The sequence below is a fragment of the Lampris incognitus genome, chromosome 16 (genome assembly GCF_029633865.1).
Source record: "Lampris incognitus isolate fLamInc1 chromosome 16, fLamInc1.hap2, whole genome shotgun sequence".
Lineage (NCBI taxonomy): Eukaryota > Metazoa > Chordata > Actinopteri > Lampriformes > Lampridae > Lampris > Lampris incognitus.
In genome coordinates, this window is record NC_079226.1 from 10,731,438 (window position 1) to 10,755,242 (window position 23,805).

At 45.1% G+C, this 23,805-nt stretch overlaps 2 protein-coding genes across 3 annotated transcripts in view; one reads left to right on the top strand and one right to left on the bottom strand.

Annotated features, from left to right (window-relative positions):
* Window positions 1-19,683, bottom strand: part of shprh (SNF2 histone linker PHD RING helicase) — a 52,444-nt gene extending 32,761 nt beyond the window's left edge. For both annotated transcript variants that reach the window (XM_056295507.1, XM_056295508.1), the window contains exons 1-9: window positions 19,577-19,683; window positions 17,949-18,560; window positions 14,985-15,114; window positions 6,237-6,458; window positions 5,603-5,681; window positions 5,102-5,252; window positions 3,440-3,542; window positions 2,636-2,895; window positions 1,017-1,709 (exon numbers count right to left, since the gene is read on the bottom strand). In XM_056295507.1, coding sequence (XP_056151482.1) covers window positions 1,017-1,709; window positions 2,636-2,895; window positions 3,440-3,542; window positions 5,102-5,252; window positions 5,603-5,681; window positions 6,237-6,458; window positions 14,985-15,114; window positions 17,949-18,551 — 2,241 coding nt within the window. In that variant the 5' untranslated portion in view covers window positions 18,552-18,560; window positions 19,577-19,683. The remainder of the gene's footprint in view (window positions 1-1,016; window positions 1,710-2,635; window positions 2,896-3,439; window positions 3,543-5,101; window positions 5,253-5,602; window positions 5,682-6,236; window positions 6,459-14,984; window positions 15,115-17,948; window positions 18,561-19,576) is intronic.
* A 1,801-nt stretch (window positions 19,684-21,484) lies between these two features.
* The window catches only part of grm1b (glutamate receptor, metabotropic 1b), a 34,755-nt gene continuing 32,434 nt past the window's right edge, over window positions 21,485-23,805 (top strand). Inside the window, exon 1 of the mRNA XM_056295832.1 lies at window positions 21,485-22,199. Coding sequence (XP_056151807.1) covers window positions 21,485-22,199 — 715 coding nt within the window. The remainder of the gene's footprint in view (window positions 22,200-23,805) is intronic.

Here is a 23,805-nt window from a genome sequence, read left to right on the forward strand (position 1 = left end):
CATTCTAATCTTCTATCATTTCAATTCCAGACATCTAACTGGGGAGTTTTTAGACATGGGACAACAGGTAAATTTAACCAACCATAAATAAATACCATTTTATTTAAATACCATTAAATAAATAAATACCATTTTCCACCAATGGATTTCAATGACTTTTCCATGACCGCTCCATAACTTCTACCTTTATTTCCATGATGGAAAAGAGTGTTTTTCAGCACTGCCAATGACATGGTGTTTTTGAACACTTTATATGAAGTATAACTCAGTCTATTTCAAAATATGAGCCACTATATTTTTGCACTTGTCGATTTGAAGTCACTGCACTTGCCCGGTATACTGTCAACAATACAGCTAGCTAACTGATATGTAGGCTAGCCAGCAGAGGCAGACGTTAGCATACCGACAGTGTTCCTCCTACTGTTACTTTGTTTTCAATTGATCGATCAATCTTAAACAGAATTGACACTGCTTTTGTCCGATTTCCATGTCTTTTCCAAAACTTTTATGAAATCATAATGTGCCATAACTTTTCCAGGACCTGGAAAAACAGCACTTTAAAGGGAAATTTCACCTCTAGGAATCTGTACATCCAGTAAGTGCTAGTGGTCTTTCTAGTATTTTAAAAATATAACCACTTCAGGTGCAATTCATTTTGACAGAGAAACTCCTACTCTCCTACTCACAGAGCTGCTCTACATTGACTACATGTACCAGAAAGCATTCCATGAGAATTTCTAAATGGCGGCAATTAGAAAATGAACATTTCAGCCAATCAGACTTGTAGTTCTGTCATCCACTGACATCAGTGGATGACAGAAGTGAGCAAGTTTACTATAGCAGGCTACAGAAATACAGACAACATTGACAAGTACTATGTATGTCATATAGATGTCACCGCTATGATTAATACATGGAAATATGGTTGAAAAATCGGCAAAATTTCCCTTTAAAGCCTTTGGAATAAATAACCCAACAATACGGTTGCGTCACATCACATCCAAGTAGCGTCTCACCAGCACTCGCAGCGAGGAGGACCTGATGTGTCGGTTGATCTCTTCCACCCACTGGTGGCAGATGGAGCTCGGGGAAATGATGAGGGTGGCGCCAGTGGACACGGGTGTCATGGCAACCAGGCAGTGGGGACAGTAGAAGGGAGTGGTGTCCACACTCTCCTCTTTGTAGTTTACGCACTCCGCATGCTGCCACAGCTGGCAGTTCATGCACTGCACACGGGCCTTGTAGTCGATGATTCCCAGCTCACCACAGATGCACTCGAAGCGGTAGTCTGGCGTGTTGAAGGGCACCACAGACGCCCTGGTGGGGAGAGGCGGAGTGTCCTCTCCGGTCAGGTTGAGTGACGGAGCTTCGTCCTTTTCTTCAGCTGGATTATCACCCAACCTCTCTGTTACCCGAGTTCCCGGCTCTCTTTTATCCTTGGACGCCTCTGAGGTTTCTTCACTTTCAGGTTCAGTGTTCATTGTGGAGCCAAGGGGTACTTCCTGCGAGGAATCAGGTTTATCATCCATTTGAACTGCTTCATCTTTAAGCCTTTCATCCACTTTCTTCTTTGACTCCTTGTTCTCTGGCGCGGGGTGGCTTAGATCTCCATGGTCCTCTGAAGGAGAAGTTTGCGAAGCCACTTCTGTCTTTTCCTTTGCTCGTCTCTGGGAAATTCTCCTGGGCATGTTCTCTTTGCTTTTTGAATTCTGAAAGAAAAATAAAAGTCTTTTAGAGAATAGAGTTATGCAACATCTGTGGCAGAAACACAGATCAAGGCAACAGGGAACCAACTGTCCTGCTGAGCAGACAGACCTGTCTCACTACCCTCATATGCAGAGATTTGACTGCATTAAATTTATGGTCACAGAGGCTAGAACACCAAACTCATGTAAATATTTCTACTACTATTTCCACTTTTTATTTTACATTTAAAGGTCCCATGAAACAGCATTCAAAGCAATGAACATCTGGAATTGGACATCTATTTGAACGCAGAATATTCGCGATTTTGCTAGGGGAGGAGATTAATTTGACTGACAGCCAATCACGGTCGGGCATTTTTAGAAGCCTGTGGACATCGATATGCTGTTGGCTAGTTTCAGTTTGGTGGTAGAAGATCACTTATCATTTCTCAATGCCGCTCCCATTCATTCATTGGACATTTTTGTTAGCTTGCGTTCACAAGTGCAGGATGACGATACAAAAAATGGTTTTGTGAATTTCCCAAACACAGTGTTCAATAGATTAAATTAAGCGCAGATAAGAGGTATTACTTTAATGCTTTGTGGAGGAGGGGTGTTGTTAGGAAGTCATCTGCAGACTAAGAGCATAGGAGTTAACTGCCGGTTGGTAGCTGCAGTTAGATGATTGACAGCTAATCTATTTCTGTGTCTGCTTGCAACAAAACTGGGACCAGAGTTTGACTGGAGACATACAGAAACAGAGAACCAAGAGATCTCTGAAAAGGATTCGGTGTGCTGTAGTGCCTGAGTGACTGTTTTGTGGGTGACCTGTATCACTGTGTGCAATAAGCAGCAACTGTTTTCAGCGACATATCAAGTCATATCCAGTTATGAGATGACTTAAACTAAATAAAACCTGTTCTCATTCATGATTCTTTGTTGATTCTTACCGACTTGGTTGCCGCCAATGACGTCCTCTTGCTTTCTTTGTAGTTCTTTCCCAGTTTAAATGAGCCAGCCAAACCGCGCCCTTTTACCCGGTCGACCAGACCTTCATCAATCAGCTTTGCCAGGGTCTTCCTTATGTGGTTGCGATTCTTCAGGAGGTCATAGTGGTAGGTGGTGCGGATGTAAGAGAAGATGGCGTTGACCGATGCTCCTTTGCCGGACCTCATCTCTTTTATTGCGGTAAGCAGCATCACGCGTACAGCTGCATGGAGAAAAACAAAGAAAAAGCGTTACCTCCATTTCAAAACCAATACAGTCACAGAACAGATATCTGTTCAAAATGGTTTTCATGTTTGATTACTTTGATAAATATGACACAGGAGATGATTTATGCCCGTTGTGGCTGTTATGAAAACCTGTGCTAACATGGATGTGCATTGAAAGTGGGGTAGAATGCTACAGAAGTAGAACAAAATTCACAGCTGGTAGAAATGGTGACTTTAGGGTAGAAATCTACATTGAAGATGACAACATCATAGCCTTTCTAAATATACTTCATTAATCTCCCAGGGGGGTAAATCCTCTTTTGGTTAGCCAGTCAGAGTGGCACCTCTTGACTAAGCAGGATTAATCATCTTGTTAGAAGATACTTTGCCAGGTATGGCAATGAGGGAATCAAACCTTGGACCCCCAGTTGGGGAATGACCACACAAACCAAACCAGGCCATGTTGCTGCTCTTATTATGAGCAGCCAGTCGCTAATGAAAGAATATCTGCAATATGCAACAGTAATGTGAGAGACTTACTTGGGTACGATATCTTAACTTTGGGTGGAACTTCTGACTTGAGGTGGATGACTTCATCTTTTTCCATTGGCGGAGGGGGTATGAAATAATTCACAGATTTTCCCTACAAAACAACAGAAACTTGGCAGTAAGTTCAGATTTTCATTATTTACATGAGACTCTCTTACAGACACCACCCGCCTAAGATATGACAAGAGGTCAGCTAAGATCAACCCCAACCAAACCAACCCCCCTCCACTAAACCAGGTCTGTATGCTGTCCCAGCACTGTATGTCAACACACTCACATACACACATACTATGTGTGGTCCTCATCCTAACCAGGGTTCATATTCACCCTCTACACACACCCTTCTCCTTTGTGTAGGTATGGAAAACACACTGGACTACATTTTTATGTGAAATGTGCTTTATTAATAAAATTTGACTGATTGATTGAAACAGTAAAAATGAACTGGTTAAAGCCACAATCCCCAGACAAGAGATGGAACAAACGTCCTACTGTCCTTTGAAGGATTACGCTAGATAGAACATGCTGGACGAAAATTAATAAAGGACAAAGGCAAACTGGTATTCATTTTCATCAACATTTTCATCAGCAGATTTTTGGTGCCATGGCGTTTTTTTAAGTATTATTTTTATGTCCTATTCTATTGTATTGTTTTATTAAGACAGGGTGGTGAAGGGGGTTTAGAGAGAGGATGTGATGTAACACAGGTCCTAGGCAGGTTTTGAATCCACAACATGGGATGAATTTGATCTATTTAAAAAATTTAAGGAGTCTTTAACACCTGCACCATATGGTCTGGAGTGAATAATCTCTTTGTTTCAGGATCTCTTTAACAGGTCTTGAAACGCCACGTGTTTTGGTGCAGCCCAAAACATTCGTGAAAAATCAGGAATCTGAGTCCACTTCCAAGCCGACCACAGTTTGGGCCATTGCTGGTAGGAAAGCAGTTTTTTTGTTGGATTTTCACTCTTTTTCTCTCCAATTGTATTTGGCCAATTACCCCACTCTTCTGAGCCGTCCCGGTCACTGCTCTACCCCCTCTGCCGATCCAGGGAGGGCTGCAGACTACCACATACCTCCTCCGATACATGTGGAGTCACCAGCCACTTCTTTTCACTTGACAGTGAGGAGTTTCACCAGGGGGACGTAGCGCGTGGGAGGATCACGCCATTTCCCCCAGTTCCCCCTCCCGCCCGAAGAGGCGCCCTGACCAACCAGAGGAGGCGCTAGTGCAGCAACCAGGACACATACCCACATCCGGCTCCCCACCAGCAGACACGGCCAATTATGTCTGAAGGGACGCCCGACCAAGCCGGAGGTAACAGGGGGATTCGAATCAGCGATCCTCGTATTGGTAGGTAACGGAATAGACCTCTACGCCACCCGGATGCCAGGGAAGCAGTTTCAATGGTGTAACTGTCGGTATACTCTGCAGAATGTTTCAATTCTTTCAAAGATCCAAAAACCAGAGAAACAGAACAACAACAACACATCCTGTTTTCCAAACGATGGTTTGGATCTCATCTGTAAGGGGTGTTTGGTATCGGGCAACATGAGCCGTATTAATACAATATTCATGTCGCTGAGTCTGCTTCCGAATTTGTAAACAGAGATACATGAGAACATACAGAAAGCGTGTAGCAATTTTCTTACCACAGGAAGTGTAAGGATGTCCTGCTTCAGATCCTGACGGGTGTGAAAAAGGATGAGAGCCAAAACCTCCACTGTCTTGCCGAGTCCCATCTCATCCGCCAGGATTCCCCCAGGCCACTCCACTCCAGCCAGCGGGAACTCCCGGATCAGACTGAAACAGTCAATATTGTACACTGATCGATGATTTTTAGTCACATGACACAAGGCAGGAAAAAGACTAACCTGTCCAAAACTCCTAAAATCCGGAGGGGGGGGGGGGAGTTTAGGCTTCACTCATCTTTGATATTAATGACAAAAGCATTCATTACCATTTTATTTAAGTAGCACATTTCTGAAATAATATTTTCAAAACTACTTCAACACAAACAAAAGACAAAAAAAAAAAAAGCCACTGCTTCAAAAGAGAAGGATTAGACTAAAACCAGAAAGGCATAGCAGATAGATAACTGTCCCATCACTCATCAAACACGCAGTAAGAGGATCAGCAGCCAAAGGTCTTACCAGCCGGTAAAGGGGTTGTAAAACAACTTCTTCCCACACAAAGTGACCAACTCCCGCCAAAGAAAATGTAGACACTGTTCTTTAAAGAGAAAGCAAAATAGAAATAAAAATAGATTGTATATACACACCATTAATACTCACTACTAATACCACCATATGGGAGTTCTTCTGGTTCGCTAAAAGAACAACCACATGATGTGAGTCACTGTTAAAACCATGATTTTTTTTTCCAAAAAAAAATAAAATAAATAAAACTTGAATTTTGTTGTCAGATATTAATATTTCAAACATCCTCTCATCCCTGTTCCCAATTCCTAACTGCAAAAAATGTCTAATCTTCTCCAAGATATTGCCGGCAACCATACTGTATATGTTCTGTACACATAAATCCGGACCAACCACTCCAGGACCACTAAATATGTCCTGGACATAAATAACAACATAAATTACAGTTAATAATAAGGGAATAAATCCAAACAAGCCCAGGGGAATCACTACGAGAATGTACAGCTATGCCTTTCCCACACACAGGCCTTCCAAACAGGATGTATTTGGAAAAAAATTCACAGTTTGTGACATCCCTGGAGGTTGGTTCGCACATGTTGAATAATCCAAGGCCTGACACTGTACATACCTTTGGGCAACGTGTTCCTGTATTTCTCCCTCCTCAGCATCCAGTTGACAGCCTGGCTCTGGTAGGGCCGGAGCACCGGTATCAGAGCTTTGTGTTGGACGTCGTACGTCACCTCCGGCCTCTCCGCCTGGTGAAGGTGCCTGACATAGTCATAGAGCTCTTCCACATTCTGCCGCTCCAGATCCGTGTCGCACTCCTCCTCTTCCTCGTTCTCTACAAGCTCTACAGGGAGACCACACCGGTGAAAAGAAAGCAGATTATGGTGCCATTGTTTATCCTTTTATTTTCTAAATCAGTAAAATATGACATTTTTATAGCACCCCGCTTCCCATCCAGATTAGAGCTGCCCAATTCAACAACCTCCATTGAGGATAATGGTTTATCCAGACCTTTCATACAAAGGTGCGTTCCAAAATGGAGACCTTTAGTTAAAAAAAAAATTAAAATGAATTTTTCCCCCACTTTTTCTCCTCAGTTGTACCCAGCCAATTACGAAGATTCTCGACCGACCAGAGGAGGCGCTAGTGCAGTGACCAGGACACATACCAACATCCGGCTTCCCGCCCGCAGAAATGGCCAATTGCGTCTGTAGGGACGCCCGACCAAGCCGGAGGTAACACGGGGATTCGAACTAGCGATCCCCGTGTTGGTAGGCAACGGAATAGGTAGCAGTCTATGAAATGAAATGTTTTTTGACCAGGTAGGACGAACACTGATGCAGCAGCAAACACGTACGCGTTGGAAACAACTCCAGCAGGGGGAAGAAAAAAAAAAGAAGACTGAAACCTGATGCTGATGTGGTGTCCATGACAACCAATATGACTATACCACAGTGTTCCCATATAGTCTGATGTAGTTTGTACTACATTCTAGGGGTGGGGCGATACTGGATCGAATTCCGAATCGTTCGATATGGCCCTCACGGTTCAAGACGCTGCCAATTTCGGGAGATCGTGCGTTATCAACACGAGAACGACGGGATTTCAAACGACAATGGGCAGTTTTTAAACTCTAAATTCTGTCAAGATAAATACCCAATTGAGATATTAACGCATTGCATATATTAGTATGTCTGTTAGGATACGGCTGACACCAAAATTAACATTTTAACACTGTAGCGAATTCAGGGGGCAGCTGGGACTCGAACCCGGGTCTTCCGCACCACGGGCAACTACGTTAAGCGGTCGACTAAAGGGCTTGACCCATTAGCCAGCGGGCTAGCGAGTCTACACATCCGTGACCGTTACAATACTGTTTTTCAAACAATTTAAAATTGTCCAACGCCTGTAAACACTGCAATGCCTTGGTGGTAGTCATGGTGCGTCTGAAACGGCGTCTGTACCCAGACATGTTGGAAATAATACCTGAAAAACCAAACGGAAAACACATATTGCTAATCTAACAAATGTAACAAGGCCTATAAAACGTGAAATGTAAAACAAAAAAAAACAAAAAAAACTGAACATTGCAAAGGAAATGACGTGACCAACACGTCATGAATAGTGACATGACGCGCACGATGACGCGCAAATTACGCGCGATCATTTTGACCGCTCATGGTCGTTTTAGGTCGATCTTATCATAACCTTTTCTGTGCAATTGATCTAAAACTCATTTTAATGCAAATATATGACATTTTAGGAGCATTCAGGGGGCGGCAGGTCTGTATCTTATTTTTTTCACAGAGTTATTAAACTTTGAAAATCCAAAACTGTCAAAATGACCGCCTTGGTCGTTCTAGTAGTTTAAAGTAAAGCAATTGTGTTACACGACAAGAAAAGATGGCACAACATTTTGTTACAACTTTTGCACTTGCGTTACGTTTTTTTTTTTTTATAACTTTGTTTATTGAATTTTCCGCATAATCAACATTTACAAAATAATTGTCCTCGTAAGTTGTACAGCATGAACACAAAACACATCCAACAATACACTAACACACCAGAATACAATGAGGAATAAAAACACACCCTCAAAGGAGAAAAAAAAATCAAATCAAATCAAAACAAATTAACTAAAATAATTAAAAAAATAAAAAATAAATAAAAATAACTAAATAAATACAAGTACACATATTCCAATGCACTTGTCCGCAGGCCAGCCAACCCAGCACAGTCCCTCACAGACATCATGTACACATACACCCTACCTCCTTCATCACCGGAGCTTGCCACGCCCCCACCTCCATCCAACAAGGACATCAATAAAAAGGAAAAAATATGCATATATATATACACACACATCACTCTGGAATAACAGGGAAATGAAGTCGCTTAACATAAGAAAAGAAGGGGGTCCACATTGCCCAGAATTTGTTTAGGGACCCTTTGAGGGTGTGCCTAATTTTTTCCAGCTTTATACAATTTAAAACAGACTTAATCCAAAGAGCATGAGAAGGGGGTGCAGAGGATTTCCAACTAAGCAAAACCAATCGTCTCGCCAACAGGGTAACAAAGGCAATAAAATCCTTATTAATATTGGTCAGTTGCAATGTGGGCGAGGGCACCCCAAATAGCGCAATAAAAGGGTCTGGCTTGATCTGTGTGTCACATACTTCTGAAAGTGTGCTAAAAATATCTTTCCAAAAACCATCAAGAGATGAGCAACACCAAAACATGTGCACATGGTTAGCAGGAGACTGGTTACACCTCACACAGTTAGGATTTATGTCTTTGTAAATTTTCGCTAGTCTCGCTTTGGTCCAATGAGCCCTATGAATGATTTTGCATTGAATGAGACCATGTCGGGCGCAGACCGAAGAGGTATGTACCCTTCCGAGTGCCCTCTCCCACAGCCCATCAGATATTCCCTCCCCCAGTTCCTCCTCCCATGAGGATTTAATGTCATTAAGTGAGGCAATTCTTAAAGAACAAATTTGTCTATAAATTATTGACAAGGTACCTTTCAGAGTGGGAAGCGGGGTAAGAAAGGTGTCAAACTGTGTTTCACCAGGAAGGGTGGGGAAATGAGGATCCAAATTGCGGACGTAACTCCGGATCTGTAAAAATCTAAAAAAATGATGCCTGGGAAGACCAAATTTAACTGCTAGTTGCTCAAACGTACTAAATGTATTGTCAATGTAGAGATCTTTAAACCTTTTTATACCAAGACTAGACCATATTGAGAAAGCACTATCAACCATAGATGGGGCAAAAGCAGGGTTCGAGGCCATCGGAGCAGAAAGAGAGGTTGTCTGAAACCCAAAATGGCGTCTAAATTGATTCCAGATCCTCAATGTTGTTTTGACACACACATTCTTGGTGAAAGAGGAATAAGGGCCTGTAATGGAGGAGTGAGCGAGGGAAGACAATGATGCCGGTACAGACGAAGCAGCTTCCATCTTTAACCAAATTGGGGACGGGGACATCTCTCCACCTCGCAACCAGAACTGAATGACCCTAAGATTAGCCGCCCAATAATAAAATCTAAAATCTGGTAGCGCCATACCTCCGTCTGACTTGGGTCTCTGCAAGAGCTGTTTTCGTATCCTAGGAGTCTTCTTATCCCATATGAAAGGTAGAATTAGGCCGTCTATTTTTTTGAAAAATGTGTTGGGAAGAAAAATCGGTAGGCACTGAAAGAGATATAAAAATTTAGGGAGTGTGTTCATTTTAACAGAATTAATTCTCGCTACTAAAGAGAGGTGCATCACTGACCAGCGTTCAAAATCATCCTTAGTGCGGGTTAAAAGCGAGGAAAAGTTGGCCCGAAAAAGGTTTTCAAATCGACTCGTGACCTGTACACCAAGATAAGTGAAACAACTATGAGCAACTTTGAATGGCAAGGTATGTAATGGGAATTTTTCCGCAGTCACATTAAGCGGCATCAATTCGCTTTTACTGAGATTCAGTTTATACCCTGATAAATGACCAAAGGATGTAATAGTAGCAAGGGCAGCAGGAACAGAAACAGAAAGATTAGATGTGTATAGCAATAAGTCATCTGCATATAAAGACACCTTGTGCTCATGTCCGTATCTAACTATCCCTTTGATAAGAGGGTTGGAACGAAGTGCTATTGCAAGGGGTTCTATGGTGAGAGCAAACAATAAAGGGCTTAGAGGGCAACCCTGGCGTGTTGACCGTTGCAGAGGGAAACAGCCTGACTGAGTGTTATTAGTCCTGACAGAGGCTTGGGGGGACGCATACAGAAGTCTTACCCAAGTAGTGAATTTTGAACCAAAGCCGAATTTATTTAGTGTATAGAAAAGGTACTTCCACTCCACCCTGTCAAACGCCTTCTCCGCGTCCAGGGATATAATGGCCTCCGAGGTGTTGGTGTCAGAGGAATTGTACATGATATTAAATAGTCGCCTAAGATTGAAGAATGAATGTCTATTTCTAATAAATCCTGTTTGATCAGGAGAGATAATCGATGGGAGAACTGTTTCCAGGCGTGTTGCCAGAAGTTTGGCTAAAATCTTATAGTCAACATTTAACAGGCTAATTGGACGATATGATGCACATTCAAGAGGGTCTTTATTATTTTTAAGAATTAAACAGATAGTCGCTTGAGTGAGAGTCTGTGGAAGAATACCATTAACAAATGCTTCATTATACATTTCAATTAGAATAGGGGCTATTTTGGGGAGAAGCTTTTTATAAAACTCTGTCGAGTAACCGTCAGGCCCTGGGCTTCTCCCGGATTGAAGGGATTTGACAGCTCTAGACAGTTCTTCAACAGTGATTGGTTGTTCTAATTCTTTAACCAAATCCTGGTTGACTAAAGGTACATCAAGGGAGTGGAAGAAGTCATCAAATTCTGATAAATCAGCATCACCTTCAGAAGTATATAGAGACTGGTAGAAACTTCTGAACTCATCATTTATCTCCCTAGGGTCTAATGATATTCCGGATGATGTATGAATTTTGGGAATTTGATGTGATGATGAAACTTGACGCAACTTGTGTGCTAATAACTTACTGGCTTTGTCTCCCTGTTCATAGTAGGTGCTCCTAGACTTGACAAGCAGCTCAGTAACTTGATCTGTTAGCAAAGTGTCAAATTCTGCTTGCAAAGTTAAGCGCTCCTTATAAATATCTGGAGATGGTGAAACGGAATATGCGTTATCTAATTGGGCAATGCGGCGTGTTAGCATGGACAATTTATCTTTTTTAAGTTTGTTCTCATATGTGGTGTAGGAAATAATTTCACCTCTAAGATAAGCTTTCAAAGTTTCCCATAGGGTAGACGCAGAGATACCTGGGGTTCTATTTGTATCCATAAAAAAGTCAATTTGGGCCGAAGCAAAGTTAATAAAATTTTCGCTACTGAGTAATTGAGTGTTAAGCCGCCAAGGCGGTCTCTGATTATTAGCTGTTTGAAAGACTACTCCCATAGTGACAGGGGCATGGTCCGAAACCACAATTGGATTATATAAGCACGAAGATATGGAATGGAGAAGTCTATCATCTACAAGGAAGTAGTCTATGCGCGTAAAAGTGTGGTGTACCGAAGAGAAAAAAGAGTATGCCCTCCCAGATGGATTAAATGTTCTCCAAGGGTCTGAAACAGCGAAATCAGACATAAAGGTACGGACAACCCCAGCTGAGGTTGATAAAGTAGTAGATTTAGTGGAGGATCGATCCAAATGTGGGTCCAACCAGCAGTTAAAGTCACCGCCTATGATCAGCATATGGGAGGACATATCAGGGAGTGTGGAGAAAACCGATTTGAAAAAATCCCCATTGTCCCAATTAGGACCATAAACATTAACAAGAACCACCTTCGTATCGAATAACCTACCACTGACAATTACATATCTACCATTGGGATCAGCTATCACATTAGAACATGTAAAAGGTACTGATTTGTGAAGTAAGATAGCCACCCCTCTTGACCTACTCTGAAATGAGGAATGGAACACCTGACCCACCCATCTGCACCTAAGTATTGAGTGTTGTGGTACCTTGAGATGAGTTTCTTGGAGGAAGATAATGTGAGCTTTCAACTGATGGAGGTGGTGGAGAACCTTACTGCGTTTAACTGGGTTGTTAATGCCCCTACAATTCCAAGTGAGAAAATTAAAACCATTCCCTCCAGCAGGATGAGCTACGTCAGGCTGAGTCATGTCTTAAGAGAGAGAGTACATGTTAAGGACAAGGCATAATGCAAATTAAATATTTTGGCTGACCTCAATAGTGCAAATTCAAAAAACAAAAACAAGTGACAAAACACAAGAAAACAAAACACAAATACAGAAGGAAAAAAACCCTCCCACAAAATCCCTCTTGCCGAAGCATCTCCCCAACTGAGATGCAAGCAAACCCCTAAATACAAAAAACCTTTAGAGCAACGCATACCAACTTAGCTAGCTTACTCTTAGCTACCTGAGATTTGTGACCATTGAACTAGAATAAAGCAAATGTGCATAAGTCGGTCTCCAATAACATTAGGACCCGAGGAAAACTAACTCAGTTAAGAGAGGTACAAAATCTATAAAGTGGCAAAATTGAACTTCAACCATGTAAACAACCAAATACTGGCAGTGCAGGCAGCTCAGATCAAAACAAAATGAAATGAGAATGACACAAATAGTAGGCAGTAATGTAAGTGGAATAAAATATATCTCCACATTATATCACCTTAATGTGAGTAGTCCGCTGTATACTCATCAACATGTATTGAAAATAAAAATAAAAAACCCCACTACATTCAAGTGTCAACAATGAGCACTGCAAGGCTAGCTTCACTCTCCAACATGTGCTGAAAATAAAAAAACAGCTGCGTTCAAATGTCAACAATGAGCACTGCAAGACCAACTTCACTAGCTAATCTGCCTACCAGCCAGCCCGCTAACTAGCCTGCTAACCAGACCAGCCAACTGATATTTTGAGCTACAGACCCGGCGGTGGCATGACAGCTTTTTTCACCCTGTTTTTGATGAAATCGGCCGCAACAGCCGGGTCCTCAAACCTGTGTGTGGAGCTGTCCGGCAGGGTCAGTCTCAGAACCGCAGGGTAGATGAGACCATATTTCACGCCGGGACAGGCGCGCAGCTGGCGCTTAACATCTCCGAAGCTAGCCCGCTTCTTGGCCACAGCCGTGGTGTAGTCCGGAAATATCGAGACTCTTCTGCCCTTGTAGAGGAGAGGAGACGCATCTCCAGATCTCTTCAGCATGTCGTTCCGGACGTGAAAGAAATGCACCCTGATGACAAATGGTCGCGGAGGTTCACCCTCCCGGGGTCGGCTCCGCAGGGTGCGATGGGCCCGGTCTAGCAGCGGCTTCTCATCCAGGCCGAGCAGCTCCTGAAGCAGCCCGGCTACGAATTCTGTCGGTCGCGGGCCCTCCACTCCCTCCGGTATTCCCAGAAGACGGATGTTGTTCCTCCGCATTCTACCTTCCAGGTCCTCGCATCTGTTGTCCAGGTATGTCACCCTAGTTGTTAGTGAGCCGACGTTCGCCTCTAGCTCGGTAATCCGAGTGCTGTGATCTGTAGCACTGCGCTCCAGCTCTGATAAAACGACTCCATGTGCGTCGAGTTTATTCTGGATCCTCTCGATAGATCTTTTAAGCTCGTCTTTGACCAGTATAATCTCTGATCTGAGAGTGGTAGCTGAAGTGTCAATCTTACCGAAAATATCGGTTTTGAGGGAGCCCATCATGGATTGTAGCATTTCCGCGGTCAGTACTGTCATGCTGTCAGCACTAGCTGTAGCACCCGATGTTGGGAGCGGATCAGATTCAGGAGAGGGCGCAGGCTTATTGCGGCCTGCTCTTGCAGACTCCGTTTTCGGTCGATTAGATGTCATTTCACCTTCAAAGTCCTCAAATATAGTGTGAATCGTTTAAAGGACTCTTTAGACGCTTGACCACCAAAGACATGCACGATTTAGCGAGATTAAATATATAAATTTGGTCACTAACTCAGGAGCAATAGAGAAACGTGTCCTACATCCTCGACGTCCCGGCCACGCCAGTCCCACTTGCGTTACGTTTGAATACGTGTCTTGATAATGCCAAAATGTTGGGCTTAATTCTTAAAATAAATGAAAAGTAGAGAACGGCAATGGTGTTTTGTCACTGCTTACCAAGGCATCCACTGTATCGTATTGAATTGTGAGACGTATCGAACCGTGAGATTTGTGAATTGTCCCACCCCTACATTAGACTGACTGTTAGCTTTGGTCCCAGGATCCATTTTTACAAGGGTGGGAACTGTTTACTGCTGAGCTGACAGCACACCAGCCACAATGGCTGCTACACCTGGTTTGTAGTCCCAGAACATGAGAGTCAACAGGTCTGTTTCTCTCTACCTCCTACATCCACTATACCACAACACGGTGCTGGAATACTGACTGTCTGTCCAACACAACCACCACATCATTGTTCTATTCAAATTGATAACACAACATCATAAAAATGGCAATAAATAAAGATCGCAGCTTTAACACCATCACCTCTATCATAGTCCTCCCTGGTCTCCATGTTGTCAAAGAGTCGCAACGTGCAACTACGCACAAACAGTAGCATCACATTATCGAGCCTGCACCCTGACCATGCATGCCAACAAACCCGCCTGCATCCTTGAACAAAAGGAGAAAAAAAAATCACCCTTTGCCCCTAAGTGTTGTGCGACTTGCGGGCCACCTTGCCCTGTGCAGTATCTCTACCTCGAGAGCATCCCAACAGCAGATGTTAAGAAAAGCAAAGAGCTTAATAAGATATTGATTTTTACTGTGAGTTGGTGTCAAGGGTCTATTTGAGCACTTGGATCATAGGATGGCTTTTGAGTGAGACACTGACCTGGGATAATGAAGTCATAGAAATACTCCATTAGCTTCTGCATCAGTTGATTTGCTTTCCTCAGTCGAGCATTGCCTTCACTTAGGAACTCCGGCTTTGCCAATCCAGTTTCCAGCAGGTATATCCCCACCTGCCACAAAACATGATGCAATAGTTTGTGTTTAACTTAAGAACGCCTTTTTCATCTACAGCCATGTCTGTTTGTTTGGCACAACAACTTCTCTTCTGTTTCAAAATCACTGCTATCTGCCTTCATCTTCCTCATTTGGCTGCTATGAGGAAGATGTCAAAAACTATGCACCCTACCATTTTTCCCAGGAAAGTCCGATCGGACATTAACCATTAAATTATGCGACTAAAAAAGTGTTCATGATTTGGATTGTAAAGTGGTTATGTTCATACACTGCCCACTGTTGACATCTGAAATGTTGCACCTTTTTTTGATTAGTCACTGGTCCATAATACAATTTACCAATAAGGACTGTTACAGTTTATCTTATCTCATGAGTTTGGATTTTGTGAAAAGGATGGAAATGGCTGTGGTGAATACATATTTCAAGGGAGGAAAACATGGACTATATCTTATGCAGGAGGCACGAGCTGAAAGGGATTGGAGACTGCAAGGTGGTGACAGGGGAGAACGTAGCTGGGCAGCATCGGATGGTGGTCTGTAGGATGACTTTGGAGATGAAGAAGAGGAAGAGAGTGAAGGAAGAACCAAGGATCAAATGGTGGAAGTTAAAGAAGGAAGACTGTTGTGTGGAGTTCAGGGATGAGTTAAGACAGGCACTGGGTGGTAGTGAAGAGTTGCCGGATGGCTGGGCAACCACTGCAGAAACAGTGAGGGAGACAGCTAGGAAGGTACTTGGTGTGTCATCTGGACAGAGAAAGGAAGACAAGGAGACTTGGTGGTGGAATGAGGAAGTACAGGAAAGTATACAGAGGAAGAGATTGGCAAAGAAGTAGGATAGTCAGAGAAATGAAGAAAGTAGACAAGAGTAAAAGGACATGCAGCGTAAAGTGAAGAGAGAGATGGCAAAGGAAAAGCCATATGGTGAGTTGTGTGAGAGGTTGGACACTAAGGAAGGAGAAAAGGACTTGTACCGATTGGCTGGACAGAGGGACCGAGCTGGGAAGGATGTGCAGCAGGTTAGGGCGATCAAGGATAGAGACTGAACTGTGCTGACAAGCAAGGAGAATGTGTTGAGAAGGTGGAAGGAGGACTTTGAGGTGCAGATGAATGAAGAAAATGAGAGAGAGAGAAAGAGAGAGAATAGAGGGGATAGTGAATCAGGAAGTGCAGTGGATTAGCAAGGAGGACGTGAGGACAATTATGAAGAGGATGAAGAGTGGAAAGGCGGCTGGTCCAGATGACACACCTGTGGAGGCATGAGGATGTTTAGGAGAGATGGCATTGGAGTTTTTAACTAGTTTGTTTAACACAATCTTGGAAAGTGAGAGGATCGGAGAAAAGGCATACTGGCACCAATTTTCAAGAATAAGGGTGATGTGCAGAACTGTAGGAACTAGAGGTATAAAGTTGATCAGCCACAGCATGAAGATATGGGAAAGAGTAGTAGAAGCTAGGTTAAGAGGAGAGGTGATGATCAGCGAGCAGCAGTATGGTTTCATGCCATGAAAGAGCACCACAGATGCGATGTTTGCTTTGAGAATGTTGATGGAGAAGTATAGAGAAGGTCAGAAGGAGTTACATTGTGTCTTGAGGATTTAGAGAAAGCATACGACAGGGTGCCGAGAGAGGAGGTGTGGTATTGTATGAGGAAGTCAGGAGTGGCAGAGAAGTATGTAAGAGTGGCGCAGGATATGTAAGAGGGCAGTGTGACAGTGGTGAGGTGTGCGGTAGGAGTGACGGATGGGTTCAAGGTGGAGGTGGGACTACATCAAGGATCAGCTCTGAGCCCTTTCTTGTTTGCAATGGTCACGGACAGATTGACGGACGAGATCAGGTTTCTCCTATCAGAGATCAGGAGTCTCCGTGGACTATGATGTTTGCGGAGGAAATTTTGATCTGTAGTGTGAGTAGGGTGCAGGTTGAGGAGAGCCTGGAGAGGTGGAGGTATGCAGTGAAGAGAAAAGGAATGAAACAAGAGGGAGGACAGTGGAATGGTGATGATGCAAGGAGTAGAGGTGACAAAGGTGGATGAGTTTAAATACTTGGGGTCTACTGTTCAAAGTAACGGGGAGTGCAGAAGAGAGGTGAAGAAGAGAGTGCAGGCAGGGTGGAGTGGTTGGAGAAGAGTGTCAGGAGTTATTTGCAACAGAAGGGTACCAGCAAGAGTTAAAGGGAAGGTTTACAAGATGGTAGTGAGACCAGCTATGTTATATGGTTTGGAGACAGTGGCTCTGATGAAAAGACAGGAGGTGGAGCTGGAGCTGGCAGAGTTGAAGATGCTAAGATTTTCATTGGGAGTGACGAAGAAGGACAGGATTAGGAACGAGTATATTAGAGGAACAGCTCAGGTTGGGCAGTTTGGAGACAAAGCAAGAGAGGCAAGATTGAGATGGTTTGGACATGTGCGGAGGAGAGATGCTGGGTATATTGGGGGAAGGATGCTGAAGATGGAGCTACCAGGCAAGAGAAAAAGAGGAAGGCAAAAAAGCAGGTTTATGGATGTGAGGGAAGACATGCACGTGGCTGGCATGACAGAAGATGCAGAGGACAGGAAGAGATAGAAATGCATGATCTGCTGTGGCGACCGCTAATGGGAGCAGCTGAACGCAGTAGCAGTATCTTATTTCATATTAATCTATGAAGAATGTCACACACTGCTTCATTCTTCCTATTATTTCTCAAACCATGAACAACATTTCTGTTCAAGGTCTTCCATCAATATGATGGAGGGCGAACCTTTGTAAACAGATTGACAACTGATTGCAATGTCAGAAGCACTGTGCTGCCTTCTTCAGTTTAAAAACATATACGACATGAAATTTCCTAAACACCTGGATAGTTTCTTCTTTTTCTCTGTGGCAAAGCTGCACCACCCTCCGCTTCTGCAGCCAGTCCAGGTCCTCTAGTGGGATTCTGCCTAGGCTGCACTCCACTGTGCATGTGTCCCCACCAAGCTTTGGCTGCAGTCCTAAGCTCTCTTCCCGGCTGGCGTACACGAGACAAAGCTGTTCTCCTGTCCGGATGAAGGTGAAAGCAGACTGCTCCCAGTCGGAAGGGACCCACGCCGGCCGAATGCTAAACTCTCCAACCAGAGACCTCCAGACGTGACCCAGGTTAGCGACGGGCACCACGGCGAGCGCCAGGGACGCTGGAATGAAGCTTGTGTCTGATGATGTACCTGGAACCTCATGTGCCAGATCTACAAATGGGGTGATGTTAGTGCTGCCAGCCGGTCTCGTTTGGTCCGGGTTGGTGGGGAGAAGGTGTCCAACAGGCGGCATCAGATCAGCGGGTAAAAGGGAGCAGGTTGGCGTCTCCTCATCACCCTCCTGCATTGCCTCCTTCCACCGGTCCTCCAACATGTTCCACCTCAGCCGTTTCTTGGCCTCCTCGTCCACCCGGACCGGGGGAACCTTCTTTCTACGGCTGCTCATTTTCAAATCCTAAAAGAAGAAACACAATGGAAAAGTATACATTTAAAAACTTTGAAATCCTTTATGATAGATGATACAGCCAAGTGTTTGGCAGTATGGGAACTATTAGCACAATAATTATAGGGAATTGTACACTATATTAATGTACATCACAATATCTTCTTACATTTGCCAAAATACAATGCTTAACAATCCAACTGAGGTTCGGCACATCGAACTGTTTGGCAATTTAAAGTACAATTAATAAACCAAAACTAGTTTTCAAATAATGCTCCCTCAAATATTCCAGACCTAATTTTGTGAGAAACGCCAGGTCATAGATTCTCATTATCGCTTAGTTAAACAGCAAAATTGTGTAACATGATATGACAACGTCTAAGTTCATCCCAGTCAAATACCACAGAGAGAAAATAAACAATATTATTGAATTATTGCCCAACTGCAACAAAGCCTGAGATGCACCACAATCTAATGCATGTGGATGAAGTCAACTTCCAAAGTAATGGCACTTGGCAAGGTGAAAAGAGATTTGTTTGGTTACCCCCTTCAATGCGAAGCGCTTTGGGTGTCTAGGAAAGGGCTACACTATAAATGTAATTATTATTATTATATCTAAATGGTGACAGAATGTGGAAATTCTTTATGCCAAGCTGCCCCGTCTGTAATTACTGCGCTTGCACACATCTGCAACAAACTCAGTGTGCAGCAGCACACTGGCACAGCATGGCAGCAAGGTACAGCAGAAGACCCAGCATTACTAAAGCGCCCCTTCGCAGCCTAACCCCAACAACAAATCCCCTCTAGTCGCAGCATACGCACAGTCAGCAGGTCTACGTCGCTCAATAACGACACTCCTCGTGTAATTATTCCCAAACTTTGACAGGAAGAGGGGCAGCAATGGGAAATGCTACCAACGCCATAACAAAATCCACCACTTCCACACTCTGTGATGCCTATCCGGGTTCACTGATTATCGGATAACGAACGGGGGGGTGGGGGTGTGGGTGGGGAATAAACGCATCTACTTTTAGTGGCTTCAGAGCAGGCACACCGGCGTCCTCCTCCTCCCCATCAGATGCCTGTGTTATTCTGACAATCCCGGTCGAACCATGTTGGTCATCGTCAACAGACTCCGGCGCTGCTCTGCGCCATTTTTAAATACGGGAAGTGACGTCGAGAAGCGCAACATTGCGTTTTTTCCCTCTCTCCCGGACGCAACGGCGCAGTACCAAGATCGGCCGCGAGATGGCGGCAGAGTCCGCCTGTCGCTATTCTACTGGTGCGGCAATGCGTGGCGGAGTGCGTCGATATCCAATTGCCTCTCAGAAAGAGTAATGTCGTGTAATGTGAGCTCAGGAGTTTAGGTCCAGTCAAGTTAAATAACAATCCTATTGCTTTCTCCAACAGTTATAAACAGAATTAATACGACACCCCATAGCTTTATGGATCCCCCTTTTTAAACAAGGGAAAAACCTTATCAGGGGAAAAAGAATGGGAGAAACCGCAGAAAGAGCATCAGGGGGACGAGGGGTATCTCCTCCAGGACGGGGGAGGGGGGGCATTTATTAGAGTAGACAAGGAGTGACCGGATGCGATATCCACACCATTAAGTTTTTATTTAACAGGCTCTTTGACTTCTCATTGTGACGCACACCTCGGTCTCCTCCAGCATCGCCCGGTGCGTGGCATCATCACGTCATACACTTCGGCTCTCCCCAGAATTAAAGCAGTCCCACGGTGAAGGGTGCGAGAATTGTTGCTGTTGTGTTGTGTGTGTGTGTTTTTTGTGTCTCTCGTCGCCGCTGTTTTACACTGCGAGCAGCACTCAAGTTGTAAACGGGGGCACTGCAGTCGCCGTGACCCGTTTTCAGGATGCGGGGGTGAAGAGGAGAGGGGGGCAGCTGACGATCAGCGGAGGAGGAAGAGAAGGAACGAAGCCAGCGCGTGTGTCTGCGTGGGGGGTTTTTCTTCTTCTTCTTCTTCTTCTTCTTCTTCTGCTCTTTCCTTGCCGGTCGGAGCTTCAGTCCAGTCCGCGAGATTCGGAAGACTCGCGTCCACATGGATGCCCGCCGCAGGTAGGTGATGTCAATCAGATGCGATGCGTTTGCGGCGCCTGCTGCACTGGCACCTGCACAGGAAACGCCGCCCTAAAACCAACACTTCGCCCAGTCAATTAAGTCGGCATAATTAATTAACACGCGTGCTTTAATTGGCACTGTAACGTTACGATCCTTTAATTGGCTTGTTGGGCGGTCGACGCTGAAGGCATTTTGCTTGAGCGCGTGGCGGCGGTGGGTGTGACTGGGCGTGAGCGCGGCCAGGCGGTAATAACGCGTGTATAACAACGCTATTATTCCGTTCGCCGTCGTCGTGAGTGTAAAGTTGAAGCACTCGCAGGCGGTCGCCGATCCGCGCGGAGGACACGCGGCCGGCCGGAGCTACAGCGGGCGGCTCGAGCCGGCTACCGGGGCTCGGACGCACCCCCCGACATACAAAGTCTTAACTTTCCACCTTTCCATCTGCCCCCCCAGGCTGGAGTCATGGGGGGGCAGATGACGTGTGTCTCTTTTGCATGCGTGGCGCTGTGCAGGTTGTTGTGCACAGCCTTGTTTTAATTTGCTCGTTTTGAAACGATTCTGATGCAGCCTTTCGTTTTTCTGCAAGAAAAAAAAAAGGAAAGAAAAGTGGTCAGACTGGGAATGTTCCCGATCTGAATCGGTTTAGTGACCACTGTGCGCATGCTCAATGAGTTGAAAACGGTACTTTAATTGTATTAAGTGGAGAATTGCGATGAGCCACACGTAAAGAAGGTGCCTTGTTGTTGTTTGCAGGGGGAGCGTGCTCGAGTCCGCCTGCACGTCATAGGGAAGCGGATGCATGGACCTCCGCCATGGTCAAGTGGACGTGATTCTCTGGTCAGCGCCCGTCACACAATGTGGACTATGATTCGCCTGACTGCGATAAGCGCCCTGTATTTCTCCGTCTCACTGTTCGAGGCCTTCGTGTCGTCCCATGGCAAATACGAGAGGTCGCTGGTGCCCCGGGCCGCCTCCCGCCTGGTGGCCCGCATGGACGGCGACATCATCATCGGGGCCCTCTTCTCCGTCCACCACCAGCCCTCCACGGAGAAGGTGGCGGAGAGGAAGTGCGGCGAGATCCGGGAGCAGTACGGCATCCAGCGGGTGGAGGCCATGTTCCACACCCTGGACCGCATCAACGCCGACCCCAACCTGCTGCCCAACATCACGCTGGGCTGCGAGATCCGGGACTCGTGCTGGCACTCGTCGGTGGCGCTGGAGCAGAGCATCGAGTTCATAAGGGACTCTCTGATCTCCATCCGGGAGGACCGCGACGGGTCCAGGTGGTGCATCGAGGGAGTGCCGTCCAGCCAGCCGCCACCCTCCAAGAAGCCCATCGTGGGGGTCATCGGGCCGGGTTCCAGCTCGGTGGCGATTCAGGTCCAGAACCTTCTGCAGCTCTTCAACATCCCGCAGATCGCCTACTCCGCGACCAGCATTGACCTCAGTGACAAGACGCTGTTCAAGTACTTCCTGCGGGTCGTGCCCTCCGACACCCTTCAGGCCCGGGCCCTGCTGGACATTGTCAAACGCTACAACTGGACCTACGTGTCGGCCGTGCACACCGAAGGTAAGGCCCGTTTGGTTCGACTGGAATAAGCCAGTACCCATACGCGGGTCCAAGGTCCGGAGGAGAACCGGCTGCCCGCTCCTCTGAGCATATCCTCATGTTTTGGGTTTGGGTTTTGGTTTTTTTCAAGTATCAAGCATCAAGTAGGTTTTATTTTCATCATTAATATTATTAATTTATATTTTATTAATTTATTTATTAAGAATTAATGTATTCATATATTTCATTACCATTATTTATTTCACTTTTCTAATGCATTTTCAGTAAAAATGCATATCAAAATAGCGCGACAGCGTGCTTGACATTGCAGATTTTCCAGATGTTTCCATCACATTATGCTGAGCCCCGTCTCAGAACATCCACCGGGTCCCAGCCGGACAGCAAAGGGAGGGAGGAAGATCAGAGAACAAAGGACAGAATACAAATAACAAAAAAACAGAAACGAAAAGAAGGCAGAAGGTTGGTCAGAAGGTAAAGTAAAGTGGGTTAAAAGGGGCTCCTTGATGCTCTCGGCCTCAAAGAGAAACAGAACATCTGGACAGTGGCAGGAGGGGGCTGCTCAGGCTCCACAGCAGTAAAAGTCTACTTGCAAGTCTTTGGGAATCCCACATTTGAACGGACACGTTTGCAGACCGGTTTTAAGTGTTGTAGACCAACGGGTCCCGGTCTGCACACAACAGAAGAGCACGTGTTGTTTGGAGACAGAGAAGTAAATGCATGCAACTGCACTGTTATATGGTGAGACCCGGTTAGACGTCGACGTCTCGTCTCTGGCACGTGGCCGTCAGTGGGCGATGACTGAAGACTGAGAGGGGGGGCGCTGCAGTGACGAACAACATAAAGGAGACCGTTAATTAGCTGGCTTTTGGACCGGTAACGAGGAGTTACTGCTTATTTCACTGCACCACATATCAGAGGGAGTGTCAGCACGGAGAGGTTTGGACCTCTGATTTAGACATAATCCTAAAAAAACACAAACACACACAGCAAGAATTCTGACCGTATTACACAGGAATTATACAATTCTAGAACATTTCGCTTTGCATGAATGAATTTGATAAAAACAAAAAGTAAACTGTGTGAAGCCTGCACAGAATGTTGTAGAACGATGTGCAGCCTTATGTCTTCGTTCCTGCTGCGATCCGAATGTATTTTGGTTGTTGTTGAAATGACAGACAGACAGACAGAGAGAGACAGACAGACAGAAAGAGAGAGACAGAGACTGAGAGAGAGTGAAAGTGAGAGAGAGAGAGACAGAGACTGAGAGAGAGAGAAAGGGAGAGTGAGAGAGACAGTGAGAGAGAGAGACAGAGAGTGAAAGTGAGAGAGACAGAGAGCGAGTGAGTGAGTGAGAGAGGGAGAGTGAGAGAGAGAGGGGAGTGAGCGGGAGAGTGAGAGAGGGAGAGAGAGAGAGGGGAGTGAGCGAGAGAGACAGATTGAGAGAGGGAGTGAGAGAGACATGAAGTGAGAGGGAGTGAGAGAGAGACAGAGTGAGAGAGGGAGAGTGAGAGAGACAGGAAGTGAGAGGGAGTGAGAGAGACAGGGTGAGTGAGAGAGCGAGACAGAGTGAGAGAGACAGAGTGAGAGAGGGAGTGAGCGAGAGAGG